The sequence below is a fragment of the Arachis stenosperma genome, chromosome 8 (assembly GCF_014773155.1).
Source record: "Arachis stenosperma cultivar V10309 chromosome 8, arast.V10309.gnm1.PFL2, whole genome shotgun sequence".
NCBI lineage: Eukaryota > Viridiplantae > Streptophyta > Magnoliopsida > Fabales > Fabaceae > Arachis > Arachis stenosperma.
The window spans coordinates 5,166,340-5,194,075 of record NC_080384.1 but is presented as its reverse complement, the minus strand read 5'-3'; the positions used below and the strand labels follow the sequence as shown (position 1 = coordinate 5,194,075).

At 37.9% G+C, this 27,736-nt stretch overlaps 1 protein-coding gene across 1 annotated transcript; it reads right to left on the bottom strand.

Moving 5' to 3' along the window:
- Nucleotides 1–4,614: 4,614 nt before the first annotated feature.
- On the bottom strand, nt 4,615–11,819 carry LOC130945277 (WD repeat-containing protein DWA2). Its single transcript, XM_057874008.1, is given in 10 exon segments — nt 4,615–4,826; nt 4,905–4,969; nt 5,058–5,137; nt 5,264–5,309; nt 5,556–5,644; nt 6,944–7,013; nt 7,396–7,511; nt 8,303–8,411; nt 10,811–10,882; nt 11,620–11,819. Coding segments are annotated over 10 exon segments (1,059 nt in total).
- Nucleotides 11,820–27,736: the final 15,917 nt, after the last annotated feature.

Here is a 27,736-nt window from a genome sequence, read left to right as displayed (position 1 = left end):
ATGGAGTAGGATTGATATAGCTCATTTGATTTTCCTTTACTACTAGTTAGAGGATGATTTAATGAGATTAATCCTTGCCAATTCTCATATTGTGGTTAGTGATTAGGATAGAGATCCTTAACCACCAACCCTTGCCAAGACCTTTTTAGCCATTAGTTTACTTTCTTGCCATTTATCTTTCATGCCTCTTGTCAAAACCCCAAAAATAACTCATAACCAATAACAAGACACTTTATTGTAAATCCTAGGGAGAACGACCCGAGGTTTGAATACTTTGGTTTATAAATTTAGGGGTTTGTTACTTGTGACAAACAATCTTTTGTATGAAAGGATTATTGTTGGTTTAGAAACTATACTTGCAACGAGAATTCATTTGTGAATTCTAAACCGTCAAAAATCCAATCATCAGAGCTCAAGCACTCCATAAGATCTTCAAAAGGAAGAACAAGCCGTCATCACTAAGGTGGACCCGTTCTTTAATTTTCTTGTTCTTTATTTTCCTGTTTTTTGAATTTTATGCTTATGTTTATCTATATTTGTGCCTTATTACATGATCATTAGTGTCTTAGTGTCTATGCCTTAAAGTTATGAATGTCCTATGAATCCATCACCTTTCTTAAATGAAAAATGTTCTTAACTGAAAAAGAGAAGAATTGCATGAATTTTAAATTTTATAACAAATTAATTATTTTGATGTGGTGGCAATACTTTTGGTTTCTGAATGTATGATTGAACAGTGCATATGTATTTTGAATTTGTTGTTCATGAATGATTGGTTCTTGAAAGAATGATGAAAAAGAAGACATGTTACTGAGGATCTGAAAAATCAAAAAATGATTCTTGAAGCAAGAAAAAGCAGTGAATATTCAAAAAAAAAACGAAAAGAAATAAAGTTATGATCCAAGGCAAAAAGAGTGTGCTTAAGAACTCTGGACACCTCTAATTGGGGACTTTAGCAAAGCTGAGTCACAATCTGAAAAGGTTCACCCAATTATGTGTCTGTGGCATGTATGTATCCGGTGGTAATACTGGAAGACAGAGTGCTTTGGGCCACGGCCAAGACTCATAAAGTAGCTGTGTTCAAGAATCATCATACGTAACTAGGAGAATCAATAACATTATCTGGATTCTGAGTTCCTATAGAAGCCAATCATTCTGAATTTCAAAGGATAGAGTGAGATGCCAAAACTGTTCAGACGCAAAAAGCTAAAAGCCCCGCTCATCTAATTAATACTGATCTTCATAGATGTTTTTGGAATTCATTGCATATTCTCTTCTTTTTTTTCTTATTTGATTTTCAGTTGCTTGGGGACAAGCAACAATTTAAGTTTGGTGTTGTGATGAGCGGATAATTTATACGCTTTTTGGCATTGTTTTTAGTATGTTTTAGTTAGTTTTTATTATGTTTTTATTAGTTTTTAATTAAAATTAACTTTTCTGGACTTTACTATGAGTTTGTGTGTTTTTCTATGATTTCAGGTATTTTCTGGCTGAAATTGAGGGACCTGAGCAAAAATCTGATTCAGAGGCTGAAAAGGACTGCAGATGCTGTTGGATTCTGACCTCCCTGCACTCAAAGTGTATTTTCTGGAGCTACAGAAGCTCAATTGGCGCGCTCTTAACTGCGTTGGAAATTAGACATCATGGGCTTTCCAGTAATTTATAATAGTCCATACTTTGCCCGAGATTTGATGGCCCAAACCGGCGTTCCAAATCAGCTCAAGATTGTCCGGCGTTAAACGTCGGAACTGGCACAAGAATGGGAGTTAAACGCCCAAACTGGCACAAAAGCTGGCGTTTAACTCCAAGAAAAGTCTCTACACAAAAATGCTTCAATGCTCAGCCCAAGCACACACCAAGTGGGCCCGGAAGTGGATTTTTATGTCATTTACTCATCTTTGTAAACCCTAAGCTACTAGTTCTCTACAAATAGGACCTTTTACTATTGTATTCTCATCGGGGTAGCTATCTTTGAGTAGTCTTATGCTATCTTAGATCATTGGGAGGCTGGCCATTCGGCCATGCCTAGACCTTGTTCTTATGTATTTTCAACGGTGGAGTTTCTACACACCATAGATTAAGTTGTGGAGCTCTGCTGTACCTCGAGTATTAATGCAATTATTATTGTTCTTCTATTCAATTCAGCTTATTCTTGTTCTAAGATATCACTTGTTCTTCAACTTGATGAATGTGATGATCCGTGACACTCATCATCATTCTCACCTATGAACGTGTGCCTGACAACCACCTCCGTTCTACCTTAGATTGAGTGGATATCTCTTGGATCCCTTAATCGGAATCTTCGTGGTATAAGCTAGAATTGATGGCGGCATTCAAGAGAATCCGGAAGGTCTAAACCTTGTCTGTGGTATTCTGAGTAGGATTCAAGGATTGAATGGCTGTGACGAGCTTCAAACTCCTGAAGGCTGGGCGTTAGTGACAGACGCAAAAGAATCAATGGATTCTATTCCAACCTGATTGAGAACCGACAGATGATTGGCCGTGCTGTGACAGAGTGCGTTGAACATTTTCACTGAGAGGACGGGACTGGAGCCACTGACAACGGTGATGCCCAACATACAGATTGCCATGGAAAGGAGTAAGAAGGATTGGATGAAGACAGTAGGAAAGCAGAGAGACGGAAGGGACAAAGCATCTCCATACGCTTATCTGAAATTCTCACCAATGAATTACATAAGTATCTCTATCCTTATTTTATGTTTTATTCATCTTTTAATTATTAATCCTCCATAACCATTTGAATCCGCCTGACTGAGATTTATAAGATGACCATAGCTTGCTTCATACCAACAATCTCCGTGGGATCGACCCTTACTCGCGTAAGGTTTATTACTTGGACGACCCAGTGCACTTGCTGGTTAGTTGTGCGAAGTTGTGATAAAGAGTTGAGATTGCAATTGAGCGTACCATGTTGATGGCGCCATTGATGATCACAATTCCGCGCACCACACAACCACTAGGCTAACTTGGTTGTTACTAATATATATGCAAATTAAAATACATATTAATATCTTTGAGCAAATAATTTACTTCTATTTAATTTATTTTAATTTTAATTATAAGCTCACTCATTCTTAAATTAATTATATTTTTATTTAACAGTAATTATAAACTCACTTATTATTTTCTTTTCATAATTATATAATATCTATTAATATTATTTTTCAATAAATACTTGTAGTATATGATAGTATAATAGATATAAACTAATTAATAAATTATCAAAATTCAAAAATAATAGTTATTTTAATATAAAAACAAAATAAAAATATTTATGATAGAGTAAAATTAACAAAATACTTATTGTTTCTCGTCCATATTGTTTAGAATAGCTAGATATTTTTAAAATATTAGTAAAAATATATATTTTAAATTTGTAATTCTAAATTTTTTACTATATTTTGTTTTTTATTTATATAGGACCGGATCAATCGGTTCAATTAGTGACCCACCGGTCAAACCAATGACCCAATAACCTGACCGATTCGATCACCGGTTCAGTTCTGATAACTATGCTTTAAACTCTTCTTCCAAAAGAACTTATTTAAGTTATTTATCCAAACTGGGCCTAAGTAATTAAGCACATTATAAATAAGGCTATACATCCAAGTCTTTTTCTTAACCAAATCCATCCAAGTTGGTCTAACATAACAAAAACAAGTTATGACTAACATTATTCTAAATCTTATTATTTAACTTAATTGAACTTGATTCATAAAAAGACTTAGATGTGTAGCATTACTCTAAAGTTATTATCTCCACAAAGTTACACATATTGTACATCAAACAAATTCAGGATATACAGAAAGAACTTTAATCATGAATTACATAAGGTGACTTACCAAAGAATATGCTAGAAACATAAACCAACCTAAACAAAAAATATTCCAAAACAATATGTCATTGCTTTCGGGGATATGAAGGATTGTTGGTCAAGGATGTTATGCACATAAACCATTATATATCTTTGCCACATCAACCCACCAATGATGACATGATGTAATGAATATTTGGATCTTCTAGTCATCTGTTTATCTCAATACCAAAGGAACAGGAAATTACTCACACAGAACAAGAAGGCAAATGGAAACAACGGTGTAATTCATATTTTAATTTCATTCTCTAAAGATGAAAGATTTAACCGATTATATAACAACTTGTTTTAAAAGAAGAAATGCCAAATTAATATGATGGCTATTTATAATGTCATCATCTAACTTACATGATAAATGCATAGAATTATGAAAGAAAATCACTGATTAGATTGTTATACTTGGTTCCAAACCATAGGTGATATTTTTGTTTATGACTTAGAAGTGTTAAATCAAGGAGTCTGATCTTATGAATGAGTATATGCCATTGGCACCAGCTAAGTTCATCACCCAGATACATAATCAGAAACATTATTTGAAGGGTAGGATGAAAACAACGCTAACTGATCTGAGCCCTTACCATCAAGAAACTCAGGTGACACACTCAAACCTAGGTCCAATGTGTTGATGTGGTGGTTACAATATACAATATATTGGTTCATCAGGAGCAGCAAATCTAATTGTTTTACAGTCAAAGCTTACTGCTAATTGGATAAAACAGCTAAGGCCATCCACATAATGCATAGTATAAGAAAAAATCAAGTTGGTGCAGAGAATAATTGAAGAGTTTTTTCTTTAACATTTTCTGATTTTCATTAGAAGAACTTATCAATTTAAGACTTAAGATTAGCCAAAAGCTTTTCTCGTGTCTTATCCTGCCAACATAGGATAATGATGCAAAGATCCATGGTTCACGAGAACTCCAGGTGAGGCCTGTCACATGAACCAATAGTTGGAAATAAAAATCAATAAAGATCAAGAATTTAAGTAAAAGAGGAAGAAATCTCTTACCACAAATGTTATCTTCATAATCACAATAAGGATTGAGTAAAGGATCAACCCAACAAGTGACTCAGCTTGGTTGCAGAAATGTAAACATAGGCAAATCAGAAAAATAATATTAGTCATAAAAATGTTTAATAATGTCTAAAATCATAAAATGACCTCTCAGTTGATACATCATCGTTGCCTAGAGAGGCAAGCCATAGATTCACTGTTGAATCTGTACCAGTACTGTGTAATATCTACATCATGAAAAATAATTAAATAACATCATACACAAATGAACAAATAGAAGAAGTTTGTAAGTAATTCATTATGCTTGTGTTTGTGTGTGTTGTGTGTATGAAAGGGAGAGAAAGAGAGATAACCAAGATCATTCTGTCATTCTCAGGGTTACATTTGACAATCCATGTACTGGCAATACAAGTAATACAATTTGCCAATCAGATGTCTGCAAAAACAATATCAAATTGCTTATTTTCATAAAAGGAAAAGCTTTTAATGGCATAAAGACATAAGTTATTTGGAAATCAAAATCATGATTATAACTCGAGGGAAGAATGGAATAGAGAGTATTTGTTTTTCTACATATTATTTCTCATTATCCTTTGTTATATAACTAAGAAATGAAACAACTCTTCAACTACAGATGATAGTTACCAATGCGTATGTCCCAGAAACTCTTGGATGGGAACTTTTGGTTTTCTTAGATCCCAGATATGTATCCCAGACTCATGTTTTGAAGTAACCTGAATAGACTATAGTAATTCAACTGAGTTAATAAGAATGGAATATGGTAGAATATTACCATCTCAAAAGTCAGCTGCTATGTAACTGTGAAGAGGCATAATTTAAATTAATAGGAAAGTATTGTTTTTCTCCCTAACGTTTAAATCGTCCTATTTAACTCCCAAACATTTTAAAATCATTTCAATGTTGTGTTGCCTTTAATGATTTGTTAAAAAAATTGACGGTATAACAACATTGAGACGATTTTAAAACATTAGTGACTTAAATAGGACAAAATGTTGGAAAAAAACGATATATTACACTTAGAAAAATTACCAAATTAAGTAAAATGAAAGTGAATTTTCACGGAATGAATTGCATTTCGAATTCAAGAATTTCATTCATTCTTGTAACATGGCTAGTAGATAAAATTTTAGGAAAGAAAAAAAGAGTAAATTTTAATTTTATCCTTTAATAATATTAACTTTTTTACGATATATAATTATTCAATTTATTTTTTAATTTTACTTATAATAAAAAATAAACTTACTTAAAATGAAAGTAATGTGATTAAGAGTAATTTACTTAGATGTGATTAAAAAAAATAATTAAATATAATAAAATTAAAATTTATTTCAAAGTTGAAAATAAAGTTTAATTAAATTAAACATTTAAAAAGTACGGTACATTAGCGACAAAAACATTTAATTTTTACTTTATCGTATATGTATCATGCTCTTTTTTTTCTTTTTCGGAAGTTTATCTATTAGTCATTTTACAAGCATTCCATGATAAGTAAAAGTCTTGAATTTGTAATGCAATTCATTCGGTTAAAATTCACTTTCATGATAGAGTAATGTATCGTTTTTGTCGTCAACGTTTTTCGTCCTATTTAAGTTCCTAACATATCAAAATTGTCTCAAAATTGTCCTACCATCAACTCTGTTAACAAATCACTAACGGCATGACAACATCAAGACGATTTTAAAATGTTAAGTACTTAAATAGGATGATTTAAATGTTAGGGGCAATTTTGGGACTTACCCCAAACATTAAGGACAAAACCGATACTTTACTCTTAAAGTATCTTTCAACATTTGGGAGGAAGAAAAATAAAGCAAACATAATCTATGTGTATATTTGAATCTACAGCTGAATGTCAGGGATAACAATGCTGATAATTCATCTATAATCATTGGTGAATTTCAGGGGAAAAAATGCTTACAACACATTATATTAGACAGATTTTTTAACCATTTTTGAGAAAATGTATAAACACACCTAACACTTCAACAATGACCACAAAGTTCAAGTCATACAAGTACGTGCTTCCTTTTAGGGTGATAATCAACACTGCGCACACGGGAGCATACAACTGAAATAGTCTCCCTAAAATTCAAAGAACCCTATTAATCGACAATAATTCCAAGTGATACTAATTCATACTAAAACTAGTTGCTTGCAGGGGAATATATAACCCTCTCCCTCAACCCACAATAGTGAACTTCACGTGAAAATAGTAATTTACTTAAAGAAAAGGGAAAAAACTGGAAATATATTTACTTTCAAAACTAAACAAAATCGTGTAATGATGTTTCAAGATGGTTAAAATCAAGTTACCACGTAATTCAAAGTTCCAATAAAACTAAACTAACTTTCCTCATTTTTTAAAAATAAAAAACATGTTTGTGCTCACCATTGTAGAATATTATCATCATCTATTTAAATAAATCAGTACAAGAATGAATTATGTTATTTGAACATTACATACCCCATTGCTCTAACATCCCAGAATTGGAGAGATGATTCATAAGTTGCAGCAACAGAATTCACATCATGTGGATCTCATGTTCCACCAGATATCTTATGGGACATGCCAGATTGTATCTACATTTTATGTTGGGGTTCATGTTAGTCCAACAGTCATTGCACCGCCATTCGCAAATATGGTATATTGTAATCACACGTTACTATGTAAAGCGGATTCTTCAAGGTATTAAAACTATGATTATCAAAGTCCAAACACATTTACATTCAAATACAATGCTCTCTAACACCAATATCCCTAGTAACTTTGCGTTGTCCAACTTTTATGCAGATGGGGTTAATATTGAGTTTTCTTCTCCAACCCAAATAATCAAACCATAAAATCATAGAGTCAGAGTCATCCAAACTACAGCTAGGCATTTAGCAATCACACTACCATGAATTATACACTCTAGACTCTATTATCTAAGACAAAATAAGACACATTATGGACAACATATAAAATCTATTTCTTAGTCATTTTAGGGAGATCCATTTACAAATTCTTCAATCATTTTCAAAATCTCAAAAGAATAGCTTCCAACAAAACAATTATCTTCAGAGTTGATGAAGGAAGAAATGAAATAACTAATCCATTGATGACATATATTAATATTTCACTTTCAAGGAGAATGGAATAATTTCCTTTGGTTTTTTAACTTTTAAGGCCTGAGGGAGCGAGAAATCATTTGTTTCACATTCGCATGTGATTAAATGATCTTTTATCATTTTACTCTCCATATTTGTCATGTGTGCAACATTCAACATTTCAAATCATTAACTTATTATAACAAGTGATGGTTACTTGGATAACAATATTATGTGTTTCAGTGTCAATACAAGTTTTTCTTATGCATGCATGGGTCACAAACTTCATATACTTGTGCAGTTTTTTTGGAAACAACTAGACTCCATAAGTACAGGTTTTCTTCATTGATGCTGATCAATTTATTACGCTTTCCAGATGGGCACCAGAGAATACTGTTTGAGAGTATTTTCAGTAAGGATTAAGAAGACAAAATAAAATAGCGTATGAAATTCAGAGAGAGTAATGTGGATACATTAAACAATAACAATAACTCTTCTAGGACATAGCCAAAAGGGTAGTATAATACTGTAAGCTTAGAGTTATAATATCTTTCTTAAGAAGAATCGTTAACTAATTTGTCCTAAAACATTTCTTCAACATCTTTAGATAATTACCAAAGCCTCTAACAATGACTTAGCATATAACATAAACACTGAAAGTTCAAAAGATTAAATTACAATATCATTACCTAGCAGATAAATCAAAATCAGCATATAGGAAATATATAAATTCACCATTTAATCTTACCAGCAAGAGCGTCTAGCAATGTAATTTTTCTAACAAAGCCGACTTATTGGTTCACCGACGCAGCGGTCGTAGGCGGATTAGCTGCAAGAAAGACTACGACAAACGACGCGGTGGTCAAGACGACCCGAGTTGACGAAGCGGCGAAGGTGAGAGGAGGCGTTCTGTTCCGTTGTGTTTTCTCAATCGTGGCCAAGCCACCACTATTCCTGGCGGCGGTATTTCCCTGGGATCGTGAAGTTGAGACCCAAATAGAGACTAAACCTCACACACTGGTATCAGCGACTTCGGGAGAAGACAGAGAAAACGCAACAGAGAACAACAGTGAGGGAAGAAAGAGAAGGAGGAACTGGAGACGAACGGTGGTGCTTGGTGCGCCGATGATTCTTCCGGCAGCTGTGAAGCCCAGGGCAGAGAGGTAAGGAGCCGCTGGAGATGCTGGGTAAGCCCAGAATAGAAAGAAGATGGGTAATAACTACTTTAGGCCCAATTTTAATGCATCAAATATATTTTGTTGCTTTGGATTGGAGATTGATTTTTTATTAACGGGATCTAGGAAGAATTTTAAAATCTCTTTTAGCAGTAGAATAGAAATAAGACACGAATGGATTGAATATAGTTAAAATATCGATCTAATCTGCACTAAATTCATTGGATCGAATTTAATATCTATATTTTTATATTATGTGATGCGAAATTATAGATGAATCGAATTTAATATCACGATCCGATTCTATTAGAATGCAAATTAAATCGAATCCAATCCGATCCGATAACTATGCGAATCAAACAAAGATAAAAATAAATTTAATAGCCTAATTAGAATAATTTTATTAGTAGTTGATCTATTATAAATAAATATAATAAAAATATAATTATAATTATTATTTTTAGTGATAAATTCTTTTCTTCTTTGATCTAATTGAAATTCTCTTTACTCTCTCTTTCTCTTTCTTTCTATTAGTCTTTAATTAAAAATTTTCATATTTTCTCTATTTCTTAAATTCTTGCTCTTTACACCTATAAAAAAAAGAAAGTAAAAATAACCACAGGAGCCGCATGTTATTGACCGACCCAAAAATTTTTAATAGTAAAGATAAAAATAATACAAAAAATATAAAAATTAACATTAATATATTTAAATATTTAAAATTCAAAGTCTATTTATCAAAATTTTTTCATTTTAATTAACAAATTTAAAATATATTAATTAAAGGTATTTTCTTTTCATTTAATATTTTAGTTACATTGTTTAATATACTTATTACTAATACAAGATATAATATAATATAAAAAAATATTACTCATTAATTGAAGAATTTATAAAAAATATAACTTAAATTGAACAAATTTGATTCTTTTCTATAATCGTGTAGGAGAGACAAAAAAAATTATAAGAAAAACAAAATTTCAAATCAAATAATTATATATATATATATATAATTTTTTTTCATTTAAGTGAAGAATTTATCATACTTATAGTAGAAGTTGTTAGACAAAAATAATTATTAATTATATATAACACTGCCAAAACTATATATATATATATATATATAAATACTAATAGTCTATTTAAATTTACAAAGCTGGATTTAGATTTGAATAATTAAGTAATTGGATTATTATTATTTGCACCTTTTAGTTGAGTAAATATGATTTTATTCAATCTTAATAGATCAAATTCAAATATAGGGACATGTATATTATCACAATAGATTCTTTATATATATTTCTTTATTTTTAAGATTCAATGGGGGGCAAATACCCCCACAATGTTGTGAGTAGGTCCGTTCCTGGTTATTGAAAAAGGAAATCAGAAAAATTAAGCATATTATTATCTTATTTTCTTTTTTGAGATTGAAAGTGATCGTCAGAATAGTAGTGTGATTCGGGTCTGTTTTTATATTCGAAACGTATCGAGTCTATGTATGTCACCAAAAATAGATAATAATTTAGATAAATAGAGATTGAGAATCATGATTATTTTAGGATTGTTTGGTGAAGTTAATCTGATCTTTTAGATTATATCAAATTTCTGATAATGCACTTTGCATTGTTCTCTTTGCTTTTTGCTCTTGGAGATGCTGAATCTTCCACCTTGCTAGCTCGTTGTGCACAACTGCACATAATTAACAAATCGAAAATAGCAATTACGTTACGACGTTGATGGTATCCATTTTTTTCTTTTTTGTAATTAGCTCCTTTAGACTTCTATGGAACATTTTTAGCTTACCAGACAGACCTTGATTAGAGCATTTATTATCTTATTCGACCCATCTAGATAGATTAAGTCTTTTTTAGACCACCTGCACTAAGTTTACTTTATTTTGAGAACATTATAAAATGTCAAAAAAAAAAAAAAAAGCAAGGGTTTGATATTGGTCTATACATAATATTTACATTTAGGATTCTAGTTATATGATTGGTGAATTCTATCAAATCCTTCCAATTTTAAAGAATAATGTATCCTCTTATTACATTTTACAATATTAATAATTGTACGGTTAGTCGGTTATCGGACGGTTCGGGAGGGGAATTTGAGATGGTGAAAACGCCTTGATCGGTGTGACTGTGCGGGAGGTGATCAGCCGGGAAGACGAGGTCTCGATGTGGAGAGAAAAATGGGGGGGGGGGGTGTCACCTGCAAAGACACTCCGACGCCCTAGTCAGTTAGTGTGCAGGCAAAAGGTGGGTAGGTGGTATGTGACGTACTTTGGGGAAAGGGCAGGTCCTTCCCCATTTATACCGTATCAGAGGTGGGCCAGGGCCCACCTTCCTCGAAGCTTCCTCACAGCTGTAGTGGAGAGCTGTCAAGGACGCGTGTCCGGGTTGCGTGGCGAGTATTGCGTGTCCGACCGTTCGGGTCGGGTCCTCAGTGGGTCGGGTTGACCCGCAAATGGCTTGGGCCAGGCCGTAACAGTGCCCCCAACGCGCCGACAATTAGCCGCACGGGCTATTGGCAGCGTGTTATCTCTTCGTTCGCGGTCGCCAGGTCGGTTATCCGTGGAGGGAACGCGCCTCTCGTGTGCGTGCCCGTTCGTTGTTGGGACGATCATTCGTCGCCTCGTTCCTCGCGCAGAGCATTGAATGCTCATAATGGATTGAAAAATCATATATGCAAAGACCATTTTGCCCCCAGGCCTTTCGCACTCTCTCTACGGCAGTTTTAAACAGTTTCACATTAGTTTTCTTTTCCCATTCTTGCTTCTCCTAATCACTTTTGCTTCTCCTTTTTCTGCATTCTCCATTATCCAGAAGCTCATTTCAACATTCCTGCGCGTCCCACTCTTTTTCAAGTTTTTTCCATTAATCCAGGTAATCATCGTTCCCTTCCCTCTTCTGCCTCAATGGTTTCATGCATGTTCATTGTATGTGCTTGCTGCTTGTTATTTGATTTTTGTAGGATAGACACCTTTTTTTCTATCAAGTAGGGTGTGTTAGGGGGGTTACCATTCTGGAATAAGCCTTATTTGGTTTTACCTTTAGGTACGCTTAGTTTGAGTTGTAGGATAGGTGAACTGTGATTTTTTGGGTTTTTCCGGGCTTCCGACCTCATGGACTAACCGAGCGGTGCCCCCACTGTAGGTATGCCTCGTGTCGTCGCCCGAACTTCCACCTCCGATGCGGATTACGACCCGTACGCTTGGGTGGTTTCCAATCTCAGGGACTCCCCCAACCAGATAGGTGAGGAGGAGCTCACGGAATTTCGTCAGGCCGAGTACCTGTGTGGGGGTACCGATGAAGAGGCCAATTATGACGTCTATGTTCCTGCTCCTCATGTGCGGTTGTATGAACTCAACTTCAATGCCCCCCGGGTTACCGACTGGATCTGGTTTTATAAGGCTATGTTAACCCAATTAGGGGTTCGCATCCATTTCTCTTCCTTTCAGATGGGTCTTCTTAATCGGATCTCGGTGGCGCCATCTCAGCTGCATCCCAACAGTTGGGCTTCAATCCGCTGCTTCGAGATGGTGTGCGAGTACTTGAAGCTGCCGGTGTCTGTTGATGTCTTTCTTTATTTCTTTAATCTTACGAACCCTTCCAAGGAGGGGAAAGCGAGGAAGGGGTTTATGTCTTTTCGATCTGCCCAGGGTCGGAGGATATTTGGCTTGTTCGAGGACTCTTATCATGGGTTCAAGGACAAATATTTTAAAGTTCGGACGGTTAAGGGTCGTCACCCCTTTTGGTTGTCGTTGGAGGGGGAGCGCCTCATCCCGACGTACTGGAGCTTCGGGGCGGGGTCCAACCCTTTTATCAAAGTCACTTACAAAGGGATATCGGCTGTGGACCGAAAGGTAGCCGACGTACTGTGGGCTATTTTTGGGAGAAATCAAGTGAATCCCCACCTTCTTATGCGTAGTCGGGATGTCGCCCGGGATTATATTCGTGAGTCGTCTTCGTCGTGTTGTCATTTGCATGATTGTTTGTTTTGCCTTGCTGTGTTGATTACTAACTTGTTCGTTTCTTGCTTATAGTGGGGATGTCTGCGGAAGTGACCGGTCTCGAGAACTTGTTCAAGACTTTCTTGGAAGAAGATGCTGGGGAAAAGGCCGGGAAGCAGCCAGTGGTGCCTCCCAGGAACGAGGGGGAGCAAGTAATACCCACACCTCCCGATGTCGTCATGTCGGATAAGGATGCTGGTGTGACGCATGATTCCCCTATTCCCGAGGAGCTGGCTGGCACCGGGCACTCATCTTCCGTTCAACAGGCCGAGGATGAGGAGTTGAGGGTTATCCCAACGCCAAAGAGGCAAAGGTCGCATTCTAGCCCGAAAAGGGTCCTCACCGTTATGGAGAGGAACTTTGATGCCGGTGCGTTTATAGACTCCCAACTGCTTCCCGGCATGGAGGAGCATTTCCATGGTACCGACCTCTCGGGGCAAGCGCGGTGAATGTATCACACTCTCCTTCGTGGCGCGGCCATAGCCCGAAAGGCTGAGTTTGAGTTGTCGGGCATGGCGTCGCTGCGCCAGAAGCTCGAGTCTGCCACCACGGCCAATAATAAATTCAAGGCTCAAGTGGAAACACTCCAAGGGCAGCTGTCCAAGGCGAAGGAGGAGCTTAAAACTGCCGAAGAGAAGGCCACATCTGCTGAGGAAAAGCTGAAGACTGCTGATGCTTCTGTGTCTCGCTTGACCGAGCGGGAGATGACCCTGGAAAGCCAGTTGAACGCCGCACAAAGTCGAGTGGTCGCCTTAGAGAAGGAGCGGGATACGGCTATTGCGGCTGCTAAGTCTGCTCGGGAAGAGGCGAAGGAGTTCAAGAAGAAACACAAGGAGGTGAGAGAGAAAGGAAAAAATGTGATCTTCATGACGGAAGATGCTCTCAAGGCTCAGGTGAAGATTATTGATCTCGATTTCGACACGTCGGCAATCGGCGCTTTCAAGACCATCAAGGACGGCAAGATCGTCGATATGCCGAGGAAGTGATTTCCTGTACCTTATATTTTTGTGGGTTTGTTGTAGAACCTTTTTTGAAACTTTGAAGCCTTTTGTCGTACTTGACTTTGTTAACCGTTTGGTCGGTTTATGGATACCATTTTCTGCTTATGTTGCTTTCATTTCTGCTTATTATGTTGCTTTCGTTTATCCGTTTGCTCGTTTATTCGTTTTACCGTTACGCTGGTATTTCGTCGGAGTCGAGTTCTCTCTTTGTTGCAGCCGTTTGTTATGGCCTTAACCTGAGGGGCTCCCGGGGTGATCAGTCCTGGGGCCGCGTATTGTTTATCTGGTGCTCCTTGTGAGGAATTTGCTTACACGAGGAGTGGGTTAAGAAAGGTAGATAAAACGCAACATAAAGTTTTGACAAGGACTATTCAACCGATAATTAAACAAAGTCTATTTTCACAGTAAAGGTGCCATTACAAAATGAACCACTTAGCTTGTTTGGTCACCATGTTTGGGCTAGGAGTAGAATCTTCTCAAGTTGCCCGCATTTCATGTTTCCTTGCCGTTGAGCTTTTCTAACTTGCAGGCCCCTTTGCCAATCACCTCTCTGACTCTGTAGGGGCATTCCCAATTTACCGCAAGTTTGCCTTCTCCTGGGGTCGGTAGACCGATGTCGTTGCGTCTTAGGACGAGGTCGCCTTGTTCAAATTCTTTTTTGAGCACTTTGGTATTGTAACGCAGGGCCATTCTTTTCTTTAATGCCGTTTCTGACAAGTGGGCCATTTCTCTGGCCTCATCCACTAAGTCCTTTTTCACAGCTTCCTCTACTCCCTTTAAGAGTAGTCGTGGGCTTGGTTCACCGATTTCCACAGGTATTACCGCGTCTAGCCCGTATGTTAGTCGGAAGGGGGTTTCCCTCGTGGATGACTGCTCGGTTGTTCGGTAGGACCATAGGACCGAGGCGAGTTCGTCGGCCCAAGCACCTTTTTTATTATCCAGCCGCTTCTTGAGTCCTAGTAAGATGATCTTGTTTGCGAACTTGACCTGGACGTTTGTCTGGGGATGTTCTACTGAGGAGAATTTCTGCCTTATGCCCAGGCCAGTGAGGAACTCTGTGAACTTCTTGTCGGTGAACTGGGTCCCATTGTCTGAGATGACAACCTCCGGGATGCCGAACCGGGTTATCACCTATCTCTACATGAACTTTCTGCAATTGGATGAGGATATGCTAGCCAGTGGTTCGGCTTCTATCCACTTAGTGTAGTAGTCGATGGCGACGTTGAGGTACTTAACTTGTCCTTGACCAACCGGGAAGGGTCCCAAGAGGTCAACTCCCTATTGTGAGAAGGGTCAGGAGGACGTTAAAAGGCTCAGTTCGGAAGCTGGTGCTTTGTGGAAGTTGGTGTTCTCTTGACACTTGACGCATTTTCTCACAAATTATTTAGAATCTGTCATCATTGACGGCCAATAGTATCCAGCTTGTATTAGCTTTCTTGCTAGGGCTTTGCCCCCTATGTCATGGCCGCAACACCCTTCATGGACTTCCCTGAGTACGTAGTCCGTCTAGTCGGGATGCAGGCATTTCAATAGGGGTTGGCTGAGCCCCTTTCTAAACAGCTGACCCTGGATGATCGCGTACTTGGCTGCCTCCCTTCTCCGGGTTTTAGCATTCTTTTCATCGCCGGGGAGTTTGCTGCTTTCTAGGAAGTTAGTGATGGGGTCTAACCAGGAGGGGCTTAGTCTTGACAGGTGTAGGATAACTGCTGGTTCCTTCATCATGTTCTGAATGAGAGACCGGTTGCCTGCTCCCGGTTTTGTGCTGGCCAACTTGGATAGGAGGTCTGCCCGTGTGTTCCTTTCCCTTGGAACGTGTTGGATCGTGACCTCCTCGAATGCCTTGCTCAATTCCTTGACTTTTTCTAAATACTTTTGTAATAGCGAGTCTCTGGCTTGGTAGCTTCCGTTTACTTGCGAGGTGACGACCTGTGAATCGCTGCAAATCTTCAGCCTTGTCACTCCGACTTCCTTTGCCAGGACTAAGCCTCCCAGGAGGGCTTCGTATTCTGCTTGGTTGTTCGAAACGGGGAACTCAAACTTGATCGACTGCTCGTATACGACTCCAGTCGGGCTCTCGAGGATGATCTCGGCACCCCCGGACGTTTGGTTGGAGGCCCCGTCAACATGGAGCCTCCACCGTGTGCCCGTCTGCCATTACTTGCGCCTTAATCGCATGCCGAGGTTCGTATCGTATGTCATATTGGGAGAGCTCAATGGACCAAGTCATCATCCTTCCCGCTAAATCGGGTTTTTGGAGCACATGTCAGATTCCTTGGTCCGTTCTAACGACAATCTGGTGGCCTTGGAAGTATTGTTTTAATCTTCGAGAAGAGGTCAGGAGCGCCAGAGCTAGCTTCTCCAGTTTGCTGTATCTCAGTTCCGCCCCTTGTAGGGCTTTACTCACAAAGTAGACTGGTTGTTGAGTCTTTCCTTCCTCTCGTATCAAAACCGTTGCCAGGGCTTCCCCCGTTATGGCTAGGTATAGGTATAGCGGCTCTCCAGCCTTGGGCTTTCTGAGCGCAGGAGTCCACTCAAATGCTATTCCTTTTCTCATCAGACTAAAGAAGGGCAGGGCCTTTGCTGCCGAGGCTCCGAGGAATCGGGATAACGAGGTGAGGCGACCTGCCAGTCTCTGAACATCCTTGACACAGCCCGGGCTCTTCATTTGGAGTATTACTTGGCATTTCTCGGGATTGGCTTCCACTCCCCTCTGGGTTATCATGAATCCTAGGAACTTTCCAGCTTCCATGGAGAAAGCGCATTTGAGGGGGTTGAGCCTCATGCCGTGTTGTCGGAGAAATGCAAATACGCTTCCCAGGTCACTCAGGAGGTCGTCAGGCTGCGTAGTCTTTGCGAGGATGTCGTCCACGTAGACTTCCACTGTCTTGCCTATGAGGCTACCAAATATTTTGTTCATCAGCCTTTGATATGTTGTCCCTGCATTTTTCAGGCCAAATGGCATCACCTTGTAGCAATAGGTTCCCCCGGGTGTTATGAATGCTGTCTTGTCCTCGTCAGGTCGGTGCATCGGTATTTGATTGTAGCCAAAATAGGCGTCCATGAAGCTCAGATACCGGTATCCCGCCGCCGCGTCGACGAGTGAATCTATGTTGGGAAGGGGGAAACAGTCCTTGGGGCATGCCTTGTTGAGGTCAGAATAGTCCACGCACATTCTCCATTTGCTACTGTGCTTCTTTACCAGAACTACATTTGACAGCCAGGTCGAGTAGTCTAGTTCTCATATGAAGCCTGCTTCTAGGAGGCTGGCCGTCTGCCTGGCCACCTCCTCTGCTCTCTCTTGGGACATCATCCTTCTCCTTTGGGCCACTGGACGGGTGTCCGGCTTGACGGCCAGGTGATGTGACATGACTTGGGGGTCTATGCCCGGCATATCGGTCGGTGTCCAGGCGAATAGATCTCCATTGGCCCTGATCATCTCCACTAGAGGCTCTTTCAACTCATGTGGGAGGTTTCTATTAACAAACGTGAACTTTTCCTCTATGTCGCCGACCCTGAACTTCTCCAGGTCCCCCTCTGGTTCTGGTCTCGGCTTATTGTCGACTCTGGCGTCTAGGTCGGCAAGAAACACCCCGGACGCTTCTTTAGACTTCTTCCTCAAGGAGAGGCTGGCGTTGTCGCAAGCGACAGCCGTTTCTAAATCACCTCTTATGGATCCTACAGATCTGTCATCAGCAACGAACTTCATAACCAGCAGCTTCGTGTTGATTACCGCCTCAACATCGTTAATCATTTTCCTCCCCAGGATGATGTTGTAGGCAGTGGAGTCCCGTAGAACCACGAACTCGGCCATTATTGACCTCCATCCTTGTCCCTGTCCCACGGAGATCGGTAGAGATATTACCCCGTCTGGCTTGATGAAGTGGTCGCCTAACCCTATGACACCGTGCTGGTGGGTCGTTAGGTCGGTGTCCCGTAATCCCAGCGCATGAAACACGTTGCGGAACATAATGTTCGAGTATGCCTCCGTGTCTACAATGATTCGTTTGACGAGACCGGTTCCCACCCTGGCCGTAATGACCATGGGTGGACTTTCGGGGGCTTCGTCGAACCACTGATCTTCTGGGCCGAAAGAGATGGTTGGAGACCTCTTGGAACTTCGTGTCGACGAGGAGGAGACTGCCAGGACTCTGGAGTCTTTCTTGTGCGCTGATCTCGACTTTGGCGCTGTATTTTTGGCGGTCACCACGTTTATTACGGTAAGGCCGTGATCATTGTCCTCTGGCTCTTGTCGCCATTTCGCCGATCGGGTCTTGCCCTCGTCGTCATGGTCACGATGTCGCCTCCTCGGCTCTCTTATAAGATGTGAAAATTCAGTCAGCTTTCCGTCCCTTATCGCCTGTTCTAGTGCATCCTTCAGGTCAAAGCAGTCCTGTGTTTGGTGTCCATAGCCCTTGTGGTAGTCGCAGTAGAGGCTCTTGTTTCTCCCGGTGCGGTCCTTGAGTGGTCGGGGTTTCGACAAGATTCCTTTCTCGGCTATTTGCTGATAAACTTCCATGATGGGGAGGGTGAGTGGGGTGTAGTTGGTGAATTTTCCTACCCGGGAGAATGATCTGGATGCCTTGCTCGGGCCTCCGTCTCTGACTTGCTCCTTCTGCCTTTCTTCGTTACCGTGTTGCTTGAGTTGATTATAGGAGGGCTGTCGTTTGTTGGCAGCCACAACTCGACTTGAATTAGATTTGTTTATTGTCGTTAAATTTAATTTTTTATTTAATCTAAGATTTGATAACCCAACTAACTAAGATATAATTGTTTTTGCAATTTATAAAAATTATTATAAAATAATTTATTTTTACTCAAACCACATATCTATTAATTATTTCTAAGAAAAAAATCTCAAAAAATAAAAAAATATAAAAAAGCTTTAAAGACATTAAAAATTCCCAAAACATTATATCTGGATAATTTTCTCTTACTTGCTTCATATTTTTTAAAAAACCCTCTTCATATATAGTATATTTTGTACTTACTACAAAATCTTCCATCATAATATAGTTTATTTTTAACTACAGTTCAATTAGAGTCGTACATGTTGAATAAATTTATTGAATAAATAAACTGAAATATATACAAACACATATAATTATAGAAATTGTTTAAATAATAACATATTTTTTAAAACTAAACCCTCTTAATAATTTCTTTCAATTAAATTTAAATTTTAAATTTGATATAAATTACATAGTTCTTTTTTTTCTTTCTTTTTTTTTCTCGTGTTCTAATAACTCCGAGTTTAACCGTTTTTTTCCTTCCTAAATTGTCTTCATACAAAGAATGAATTTTTTTTCGAATAATACGAAGGAAGTAAGACAAAATTATTAAGTGATGGTGTTACGAGAATTTTAAAATTACAAAATGATTAATAAATGATTTTTTATATTTGTTTTATTTTATTTTTTGAAATTTTTTTGGTTGAAAATAATTAATAAATATGTGGTTTGAAAAAAATAAATTATAAAATGAGACTTTTTTTAATGATTTTTATAAATTATAAAAAGAATTATACCATAATTAGTTAGTTGGGTTATTAAAACTTAAATTAAATAAAATATTAAATAAAACCATGACAAATCAATCTAATTCAATCATTAATATTGTGACATATAACAAAAGGTCAGTTATTTTTTAAAATTAGAAGAGTCTCGTAGAATTTACTTATATTATAATATATTTATAATAAAAAAGTGTTATATTATAGAAATTATATTAAATTTAAAATTAGGTTAAATTTAAACATTCTAAAAGTACGATGTGATAAAATGATAAGAATAAAGACAAACACAAATGAGATTGAAAAGGCAAAAGGATGTTAGAAGCTGGTGTATTATTAAAAAAAAAAAAAAAAAACTGGCTAAGAAGAAAAGTACTAAAGAGCCAAATTAAAGTGTGATATTAAAAGGGAAGGAAACACTATATCAATTAGAGAATGAAAACACTAAGTACTTTCATGTGAAAGAAACCATAAGACAAAAAAAAAGTTGAATTATTCAAGACGAACGAAAAAAATGTTAAGAACTCGAGCAAAATCGACCAGGTTACAAAAATATACTTCAAAAAACTATACTCTCAGAAACATATGCCAGATATACGATTCCAAGAAGGTTTAGTGAAGAGGATATCGAAATAACAAGCAAAAAGAATTAAGGATATTGGTACACGAAATCGTGATACACAACTTCGTGCAGCTGACCAGCAAGTGCATTGGGTCATCCAAGTAATACCTTACGTGAGTAAGGATTGATCCCACAGAAATTGTCGGCTTGAAGCAAGCTATGGTCATCTTGTAAATCTCAGTCAAGCGGATTCAAATGGTTATGAAGTTTTGATAATTAAAAGAGAAATAAAACATAAAACAGGATAGAGATACTTATACAATTCATTGGTGGAAATTTCAGATAAGCGTATGAAGATGCTTTGTTTCCTCTGAGCTTCTGCTTTCATATTGCCTTCATCCAATCATTCATACTCCTTTCCATGGCAAGTTGTATGTAGGTGGATCACCGTTGTCAATGGCTACCATTCATCCTCTCAGTGAAAATGATCCTTTACGGTTTCCCGCATGGCTAATCAGCTGTCGGTTCTCGATCATGTCGGAGTAAGATCCATTGATCCTTTTGTGCACTGTCACTGCACCCCACAGTTGCGAGTTTGAAGCTCATCACAGTTATCCCATCCCAGATCCTACTCGAAATACCACAGACAAGGTTTAGACTTTCCGGATCTCAAGAATGCTGACAATTGATTCTAGCTTATACCACGAAAACTTTGATCGCACGGAATGGAAGCTCTGTTGTCAGGAGAGGCAACTATGCGTCGTGAACTAATAGGCCAAGAGATACACACTCAAGCTCTCGCAGATAGAACGGAAGTGATTGTCAGGCACGCGTTCATAAGGGAGGATGATGATGAGTGTCACGGATCATCACATCCATCAGGTTGAAGTACGAATGAATATCTTAGAACAAGAATAAGCGTGAATTGAATGGAAAACAGTAGTACTTGCATTAATTCATGAGGAACAGCAGAGCTCCACACCTTAATCTATGATGTGTAGAAACTCCACCGTTGAAAATACATAAGAACAAGGTCTATGGCCATGCCTCCCAAATAGCATGAAATAAACAAAAAAGGGTTCAAAGACCTGATCCCAAGATCAAAAATGATCAAAAGATGATCAAAGGATCATCAAAGGATGAAAATACAATAGTAAAAGGTCCTATTTATAGTGAATTAGTAGCCTAGAGTTTACAGAAATAAGTAAATGATGCAAAAATCCACTTTCGGAGCCCACTTGGTGTGTGTTTGGGCTGAGCATTGAAACTTTCACGTGTATAGGCTTTTCTTGGAGTTAAACGCCATCTTTGATGCCAGTTTGGGCGTTTAACTCCAATTCTGGTGCCAGTTTGGGCGTTTTACGCCAGAATTTTTATGCTGACTTGGAATGCCAGTTTGGGCCATCAAATCTCAAGTAAAGTATAAATTATTATACATTTTTAGAAAGCCCAAGATGTCTACTTTCCAAAGCAATTGAGAGCGCCCCAATTGGACTTCTGTAGCTCCAGAAAATTCATTTCGAGTGCAGGGAGGTCAGAATCCAACAACATCTGCAGTCCTTTTTCAGCCTTTGAATCAGATTTTTGCTCAGGTCCCTCAATTTCAGCCAGAAAATACCTGAAATCACAGAAAAACACACAAACTCATAGTAAAGTCCAGAAATGTGATTTTTGCATAAAAACTAATAATTATATACTAAAAACTAACTAATTCATACTAAAAACTACCTAAAAACAATGCCAAAAAGCGTATAAATTATCCACTCATCAGATATACCTACTAATACAGAAGTAAAAGATGCAGTGTGGGCTTGTGAGTCAACTAGGGCACTAGGACTGTACGGGTATAAGTTCGGTTTCATAAAAAGAATGTGGGACATAAATGCTGGGTACCATTAGATTTATCATTGAAAAATGAATAAATCGTTAGATTTACTGTCGGAAACAATCAGACGGTATAAACCTCGCGGTAAATATTTACCATCAAAATTTTTTCGTCCGACGATAATGACCTCAAATTTTGCGACGGATTATCAGCTCAAAAAACCAATTGGTTACCGGCGGACTTTCCGACAATATTTTTGGCGCAAAAGAATGTTGTTCTGCATAATATTGTCGTCAGATTATTCCTACGGTAATTCCGACGGTAATGTCAATTTTTTTTTAAATTTGAAATATTTTTATTCTAATTTTAATCGATTCATAAATAATGAAAAAAGTTTATTTAAAATAAATAATACAATGTTCAAATAAATTAAAAATCAAGTACATCAAATAAATACAATGAAACAAAAAAATGAGAAACTAATAACTACAGATCCAGGTAGTCGTTGTCGTCGTCGTCGATGGTCCCATGGCTCTGAGTCGGCAACCCAAAAGGCAGTGAAGTCCGTATGCCACTAGCAGCACCGCTGCCACCTGCAGCAGGATCACTGCCACTAGCAGGAGCACTGCCACCAGCAAGGTGGATGCCGGCGAGCATTTGGACCTGATACACTTCCATCTGAGCCTCTAAACGCTGAATCCACTCTAGCGACTCCCTCCATTCCAGCCCAAACTCATCCATAGACGTCACACGGGTGAAGATCTCTTGATATGTCTCCCGATAATTGTTAAGCTTCTGAGCCTGCTGCTGAAGACTGCGTTGGAGTTCCTGCACCTGTAGCCTCAAATCCATACCTTCCTCTAACTTGATGGCTCAACTGGTGGTAAAGCCTGACGATAGCCTCAACGTGGAGGTGCGAAGGCTGCTGGCGACGAACGACCCCATCCTATATACGTGGTTCTTGTACGGTACTGAGGCGGTCTCGTGCCAAACCGCATCAGGATTGACGACTGAAGCTGCAGAGCCATCGATGGCGTCCTATCTACCTTGCTGAGACTGCTAAGTCGCAGCCACTAGTCTGTGTGTGTAAGATTCCTATGTAATTAACACAAGTTATTGTGATTAGTACGACAAATATACAGTGAATCTCTAATAACGTTATATCAGAAGATAATCGGATATATGTTCACTCACATAATAGTCCTAAGACTACTAATCATCAAATGTCTCTTTATTTTCCTTCAATATATGGGTGTACTTAAATGTCTCCGCTAACGTCGCCTTGTGATCCAACGACTTCGACTACACATGTTGCATTGAAACAATATGATTAGGATGCCTAGTAATGATATGCAGAAGAATATAACTAAGTTATTAATAAAATTAAAGTCACTTTACATACCAGCCTGGCCTTAGTCTTCATGAAGGTCGCTGAGCTGCCAATATACTTGGATGACCTGACCGAGGCCTTGTTAGCTCTATTGGTGAGACGCTAATGTCAAAACCCCTCATCAGTCTCCCAATGAACAAATAGAGCCTTCTTTATGTCTGGTTGGAGCTAGGATATCTGGTGGTCCCATCCCTAATGAACATCATCTAGCATCTATTGGAGCTACTGACTCATTCAATGGTCAAATATCTTCCTGATAGTAAGGTCGTGCTCAGTGTCCCACCTAAAGTGAAGCTGTGACAAAGAAACTTTAAAATTAGTTAAGCAGGATAGAAGATACAAACTAGCTAAAAAGGCTTGGAACTAAAAAAAAGTGATTACCGGCCATTCTGAAACCATCGCTCCCTGATCTCAGCGGGGATCTTCGCGTAATTGGGCCAGGAATAGTCGTACATCAGTTTGATGGCATTGGTTATCTCTTGAGTACACACGTTGTTGTTCGGCGCAAACCTAACAACCCACAAACAAGAATAAGCCTAAATCTACTAAACTGGAATCATAATCATTGAACTTAGAATAATAACCAGGAAACCAAATCAACCTTAATCCACTAAACATGAATCAATTTTCAAGAACTTTCAATAATAAAGTTAATCATAATCCTTGAAACTTAAAAACACTAACCAGGCAACCAAATCAACCTAAATCCACTAAACAGGAATCAACTTTCTAGAAGTTTCAGCAATAAAGTTAATCATAATCATTGAAACTTAAAAACACTAACTAGGCAATCAAATTAACCTAAATTCACTAAACAAGAATTAATTTTCAGGAATTTTCAGTAATAAAGCTAATCATAATCATTGAAACAGGAAACACTAACCAGCCAACCAAATGAACCTAAATCTACTAAATAGGAATCAATTTTCTGGAACTTTCAGCAACAACCATAATCATTGAAATAGGAAACACTAACCAAGCAACCAAATCAATCTAAATCCACTAGACAGGAATTAATTTTCAGAAACTTTCATCAATAAAGTTAATCATAATCGTTGAAACTTAAAAACACTAACCAGCCAACTAAATCAACCTAAATCCACTAAACAACAAAAAAGTTAATCATAATCGTTTAAACTTAAAAACACTAACCAGCATTCAAACCTAAATCCGCTAAACTAGAATCAATTTCCAGGCACTTTCAGCGATAACCGTAAACAGGAAATACATGAGACTCAACGTGATACTTATCATGTGCCACCATCAGGCCGAATCTTCAACCGTACGATGGGAGGTGGTGGAAGGGCATCAGCTGCTGCCTTACTTCCGTGGCTAGACTCTGAGGCTACGACATCTGTCACTAGAGGCGGCATCAACGTGGATGCGGGCTACTGAGCGGTAGGAGGCAGCGGTGTCACCGTAGACAGAGGTATGTAGTTGGGGTTAGGGACCATGATGAACGGTTGGTCCGCTAAACTCGCAACCTGTGACATCACCGGGGTGGTCGGAGTAGAGGGAGAGGATCTAAAAGCAAGGTTGCGAGAACCGGATCGGTCAATAAATTGATAAAGTCTCTGGTTCAATGGTTCGAACGGGATTCAACCGGAATTCAACCGGTTTAATTAAATATTAAATAAAGTTATTTAAAAACTTATATATAATTTTAAATATATAAATTCAATCATTTCTAACTTAATAAAATTCAAAATTTCACAATTTCACATCATAAATTATCCATAATTTAATAGTAGAAGTCTACGAACAACTTCAAACATCATAATTCGTAACTAAAAACAACCAAAACACGTATAGTGACAAACACAAAATGTTTTACTATTAAAAGAAACATTAACAAACAAATTTTCAACTAATCAAAGACACAACTCATCACAAATCATAATCATCATGATGAACAAAATTTGACAGAATTATGAACAAAATTAACTCAAGCAAACAAAATTAACTCAATAAACCAAATTTAGCTAATCAGCTAACAAAATTAACTCATCAAACAAAATCCAGCTAAGAAAAATTATGAACAAAATTAACTCAGGAAACAAAATCCAACTAATCAGCAACTCAATTTCAAACAATAATAAAACACTAAAACCAGTAAAAATGATTCCAAAATGTAACTTGTTTTTGGCGTTTGACTCTAGCTTGCAACTTGTTTCTGGCGTTTAACGCCAGAATAGGGCAGAAAGCTGGCGTTGAACGCCAGTTTGCGTCGTCTAAACTCGGGCAAAATATGGACTATTATATATTTTTGAAAAGCCCTGGATGTCTACTTTCCAACGCAATTCAGAGAGCGCCATTTGGATTTCTGTAGCTCCAAAAATTCCATTTCGAGTACAGGGAGGACAGAATCCAACAGCATCAACAGTCCTTTTTCAGCCTCTGAATCAGATTTTTGCTCAAGTTCCTCAATTTCAGCCAGAAAATACCTGAAATCACAAAAAAATACACAAACTCATAGTAAAGTCCAGAAATATGAATTTTGCTTAAAAACTAATGATTATTTACTAAAAACTAACTAAATCATACTAAAAACTATATAAAAACAATACCAAAAAGCGTATAAATTATCCGCTCATCATGCTGCAAAGATGCGTACGCACAACAGTGACTTTGTGGAAGAATGCGTACACACCAAATGTCGTACGTATGCACGATAGAAATTTTGCGCAAGGATGCGTACGCACCGTAAGTCGTGCGTACGCACAACAGTGACTTCATGCAAGAATGCGTACACACCAAATGTCGTACGTATGCACGATAGAAATTTTGCGCAAGGATGCGTACGCACCGTAAGTCGTGCATACGCATGATTGCATATGCGTGAGGTCATTAATGCAAATCGCTGGGGGCGAATTATGAGCCTCCAAAATCCAGTCCAACTCATTTTCTGAAGCTATTTAAGGCTAAAGTGAAGAGGAATGAATGGGGGGCGGGGGCAATTAGGTTTAGCTTTTATGATGTTTTCTCTTAGTTTCTAGAGAGAGAAGCTCCCCCTCTCTCTAGAATTAGGGTTCTTTAGTTTAATTTCTTGTAATTTCTACTTTTAATACTTGTTTTCATTTACTTTTCCTTGTCATTTTTTGTTATTGCATCTTTGTTCTTCTTCATTTCCTTTGTTATTTCCTTTATCTTGTCATTTTTATGTTTATGGATACTTTTGTTGAATTTAACTTTAATTAATACAATTTATGTTTTATGTTCATGTATTGCTTCCTTTAATTGTTATTGTCATTTTCTTACTTTTGGTATTTTATATTTTATTTTTAATCCAATTTAATGTTATTTTATTTTCATGCACGCCAAGTGTTTGATAAAATGCTTGGCTTAGCTTTTACTTAGTTTTTTTCCACTCTTGACTTGAAATTGATGACTTTGGTGATCCTTGAGTCATTGATGTCCATTCTTGTTTGATATATTAGATTAGTTAGTTGATTTGGTCTCCCTTGACTCTATGTGACCCCTTAGTGTTGACATAGGACTTAGGGATTGAGATTAACTATGCCTATTTGACTTATCTTCGATGTAAGGTTGACTAAGTAGGATTAACTCTTAATAATCATCATATGTTTGTGGTCAATGGCTAGGATAGGTAACCTTAACTCTCAATTATATGCCAAGATGTTTTCTTGCATTTTAAGTTTCCTTCCCTTGCATTTACTTGCTTTGACTTTTATTGCTTTGATGTTTAATTCCTTGCATGTTTACTTTTCACACTCTTAGTTGAGAAATTAGATGTTTGTGTGGAATTGAGTTGTGGATGTCCATTCTTCATTGTGTAAGAATAGTTAATTGGTTTGGTTTTGGTGTGCGAAATTGTGATCACTACTTTTCACAACTCAAATAATCCCTAGTAATGGCCCCAAAAACTTGGTGCTCAATACCATGGCATAAACACAACTTTGCACAACTAACTAGCAAGTGCACTGGGTCGTCCAAGTAATAAACCTTACGCGAGTAAGGGTCGATCCCACGTAGATTGTTGGTATGAAGCAAGCTATGGTCACCTTGTAAATCTTAGTCAGGCAGACTCAAATGGGTATAGTGATATACGAATGAAACATAAAGATAAAGATAGAGGTACTTATGTAATTCATTGGTAGGAACTTCAGATAAGCGTATGAAGATGCCTTCCCTTCCATCTCTCTGCTTTCCTACTGTCTTCATCCAATCCTTCTTACTCCTTTCCATGGCAAGCATATGCAAGGGTTTCACCGTTGTCAGTGGCT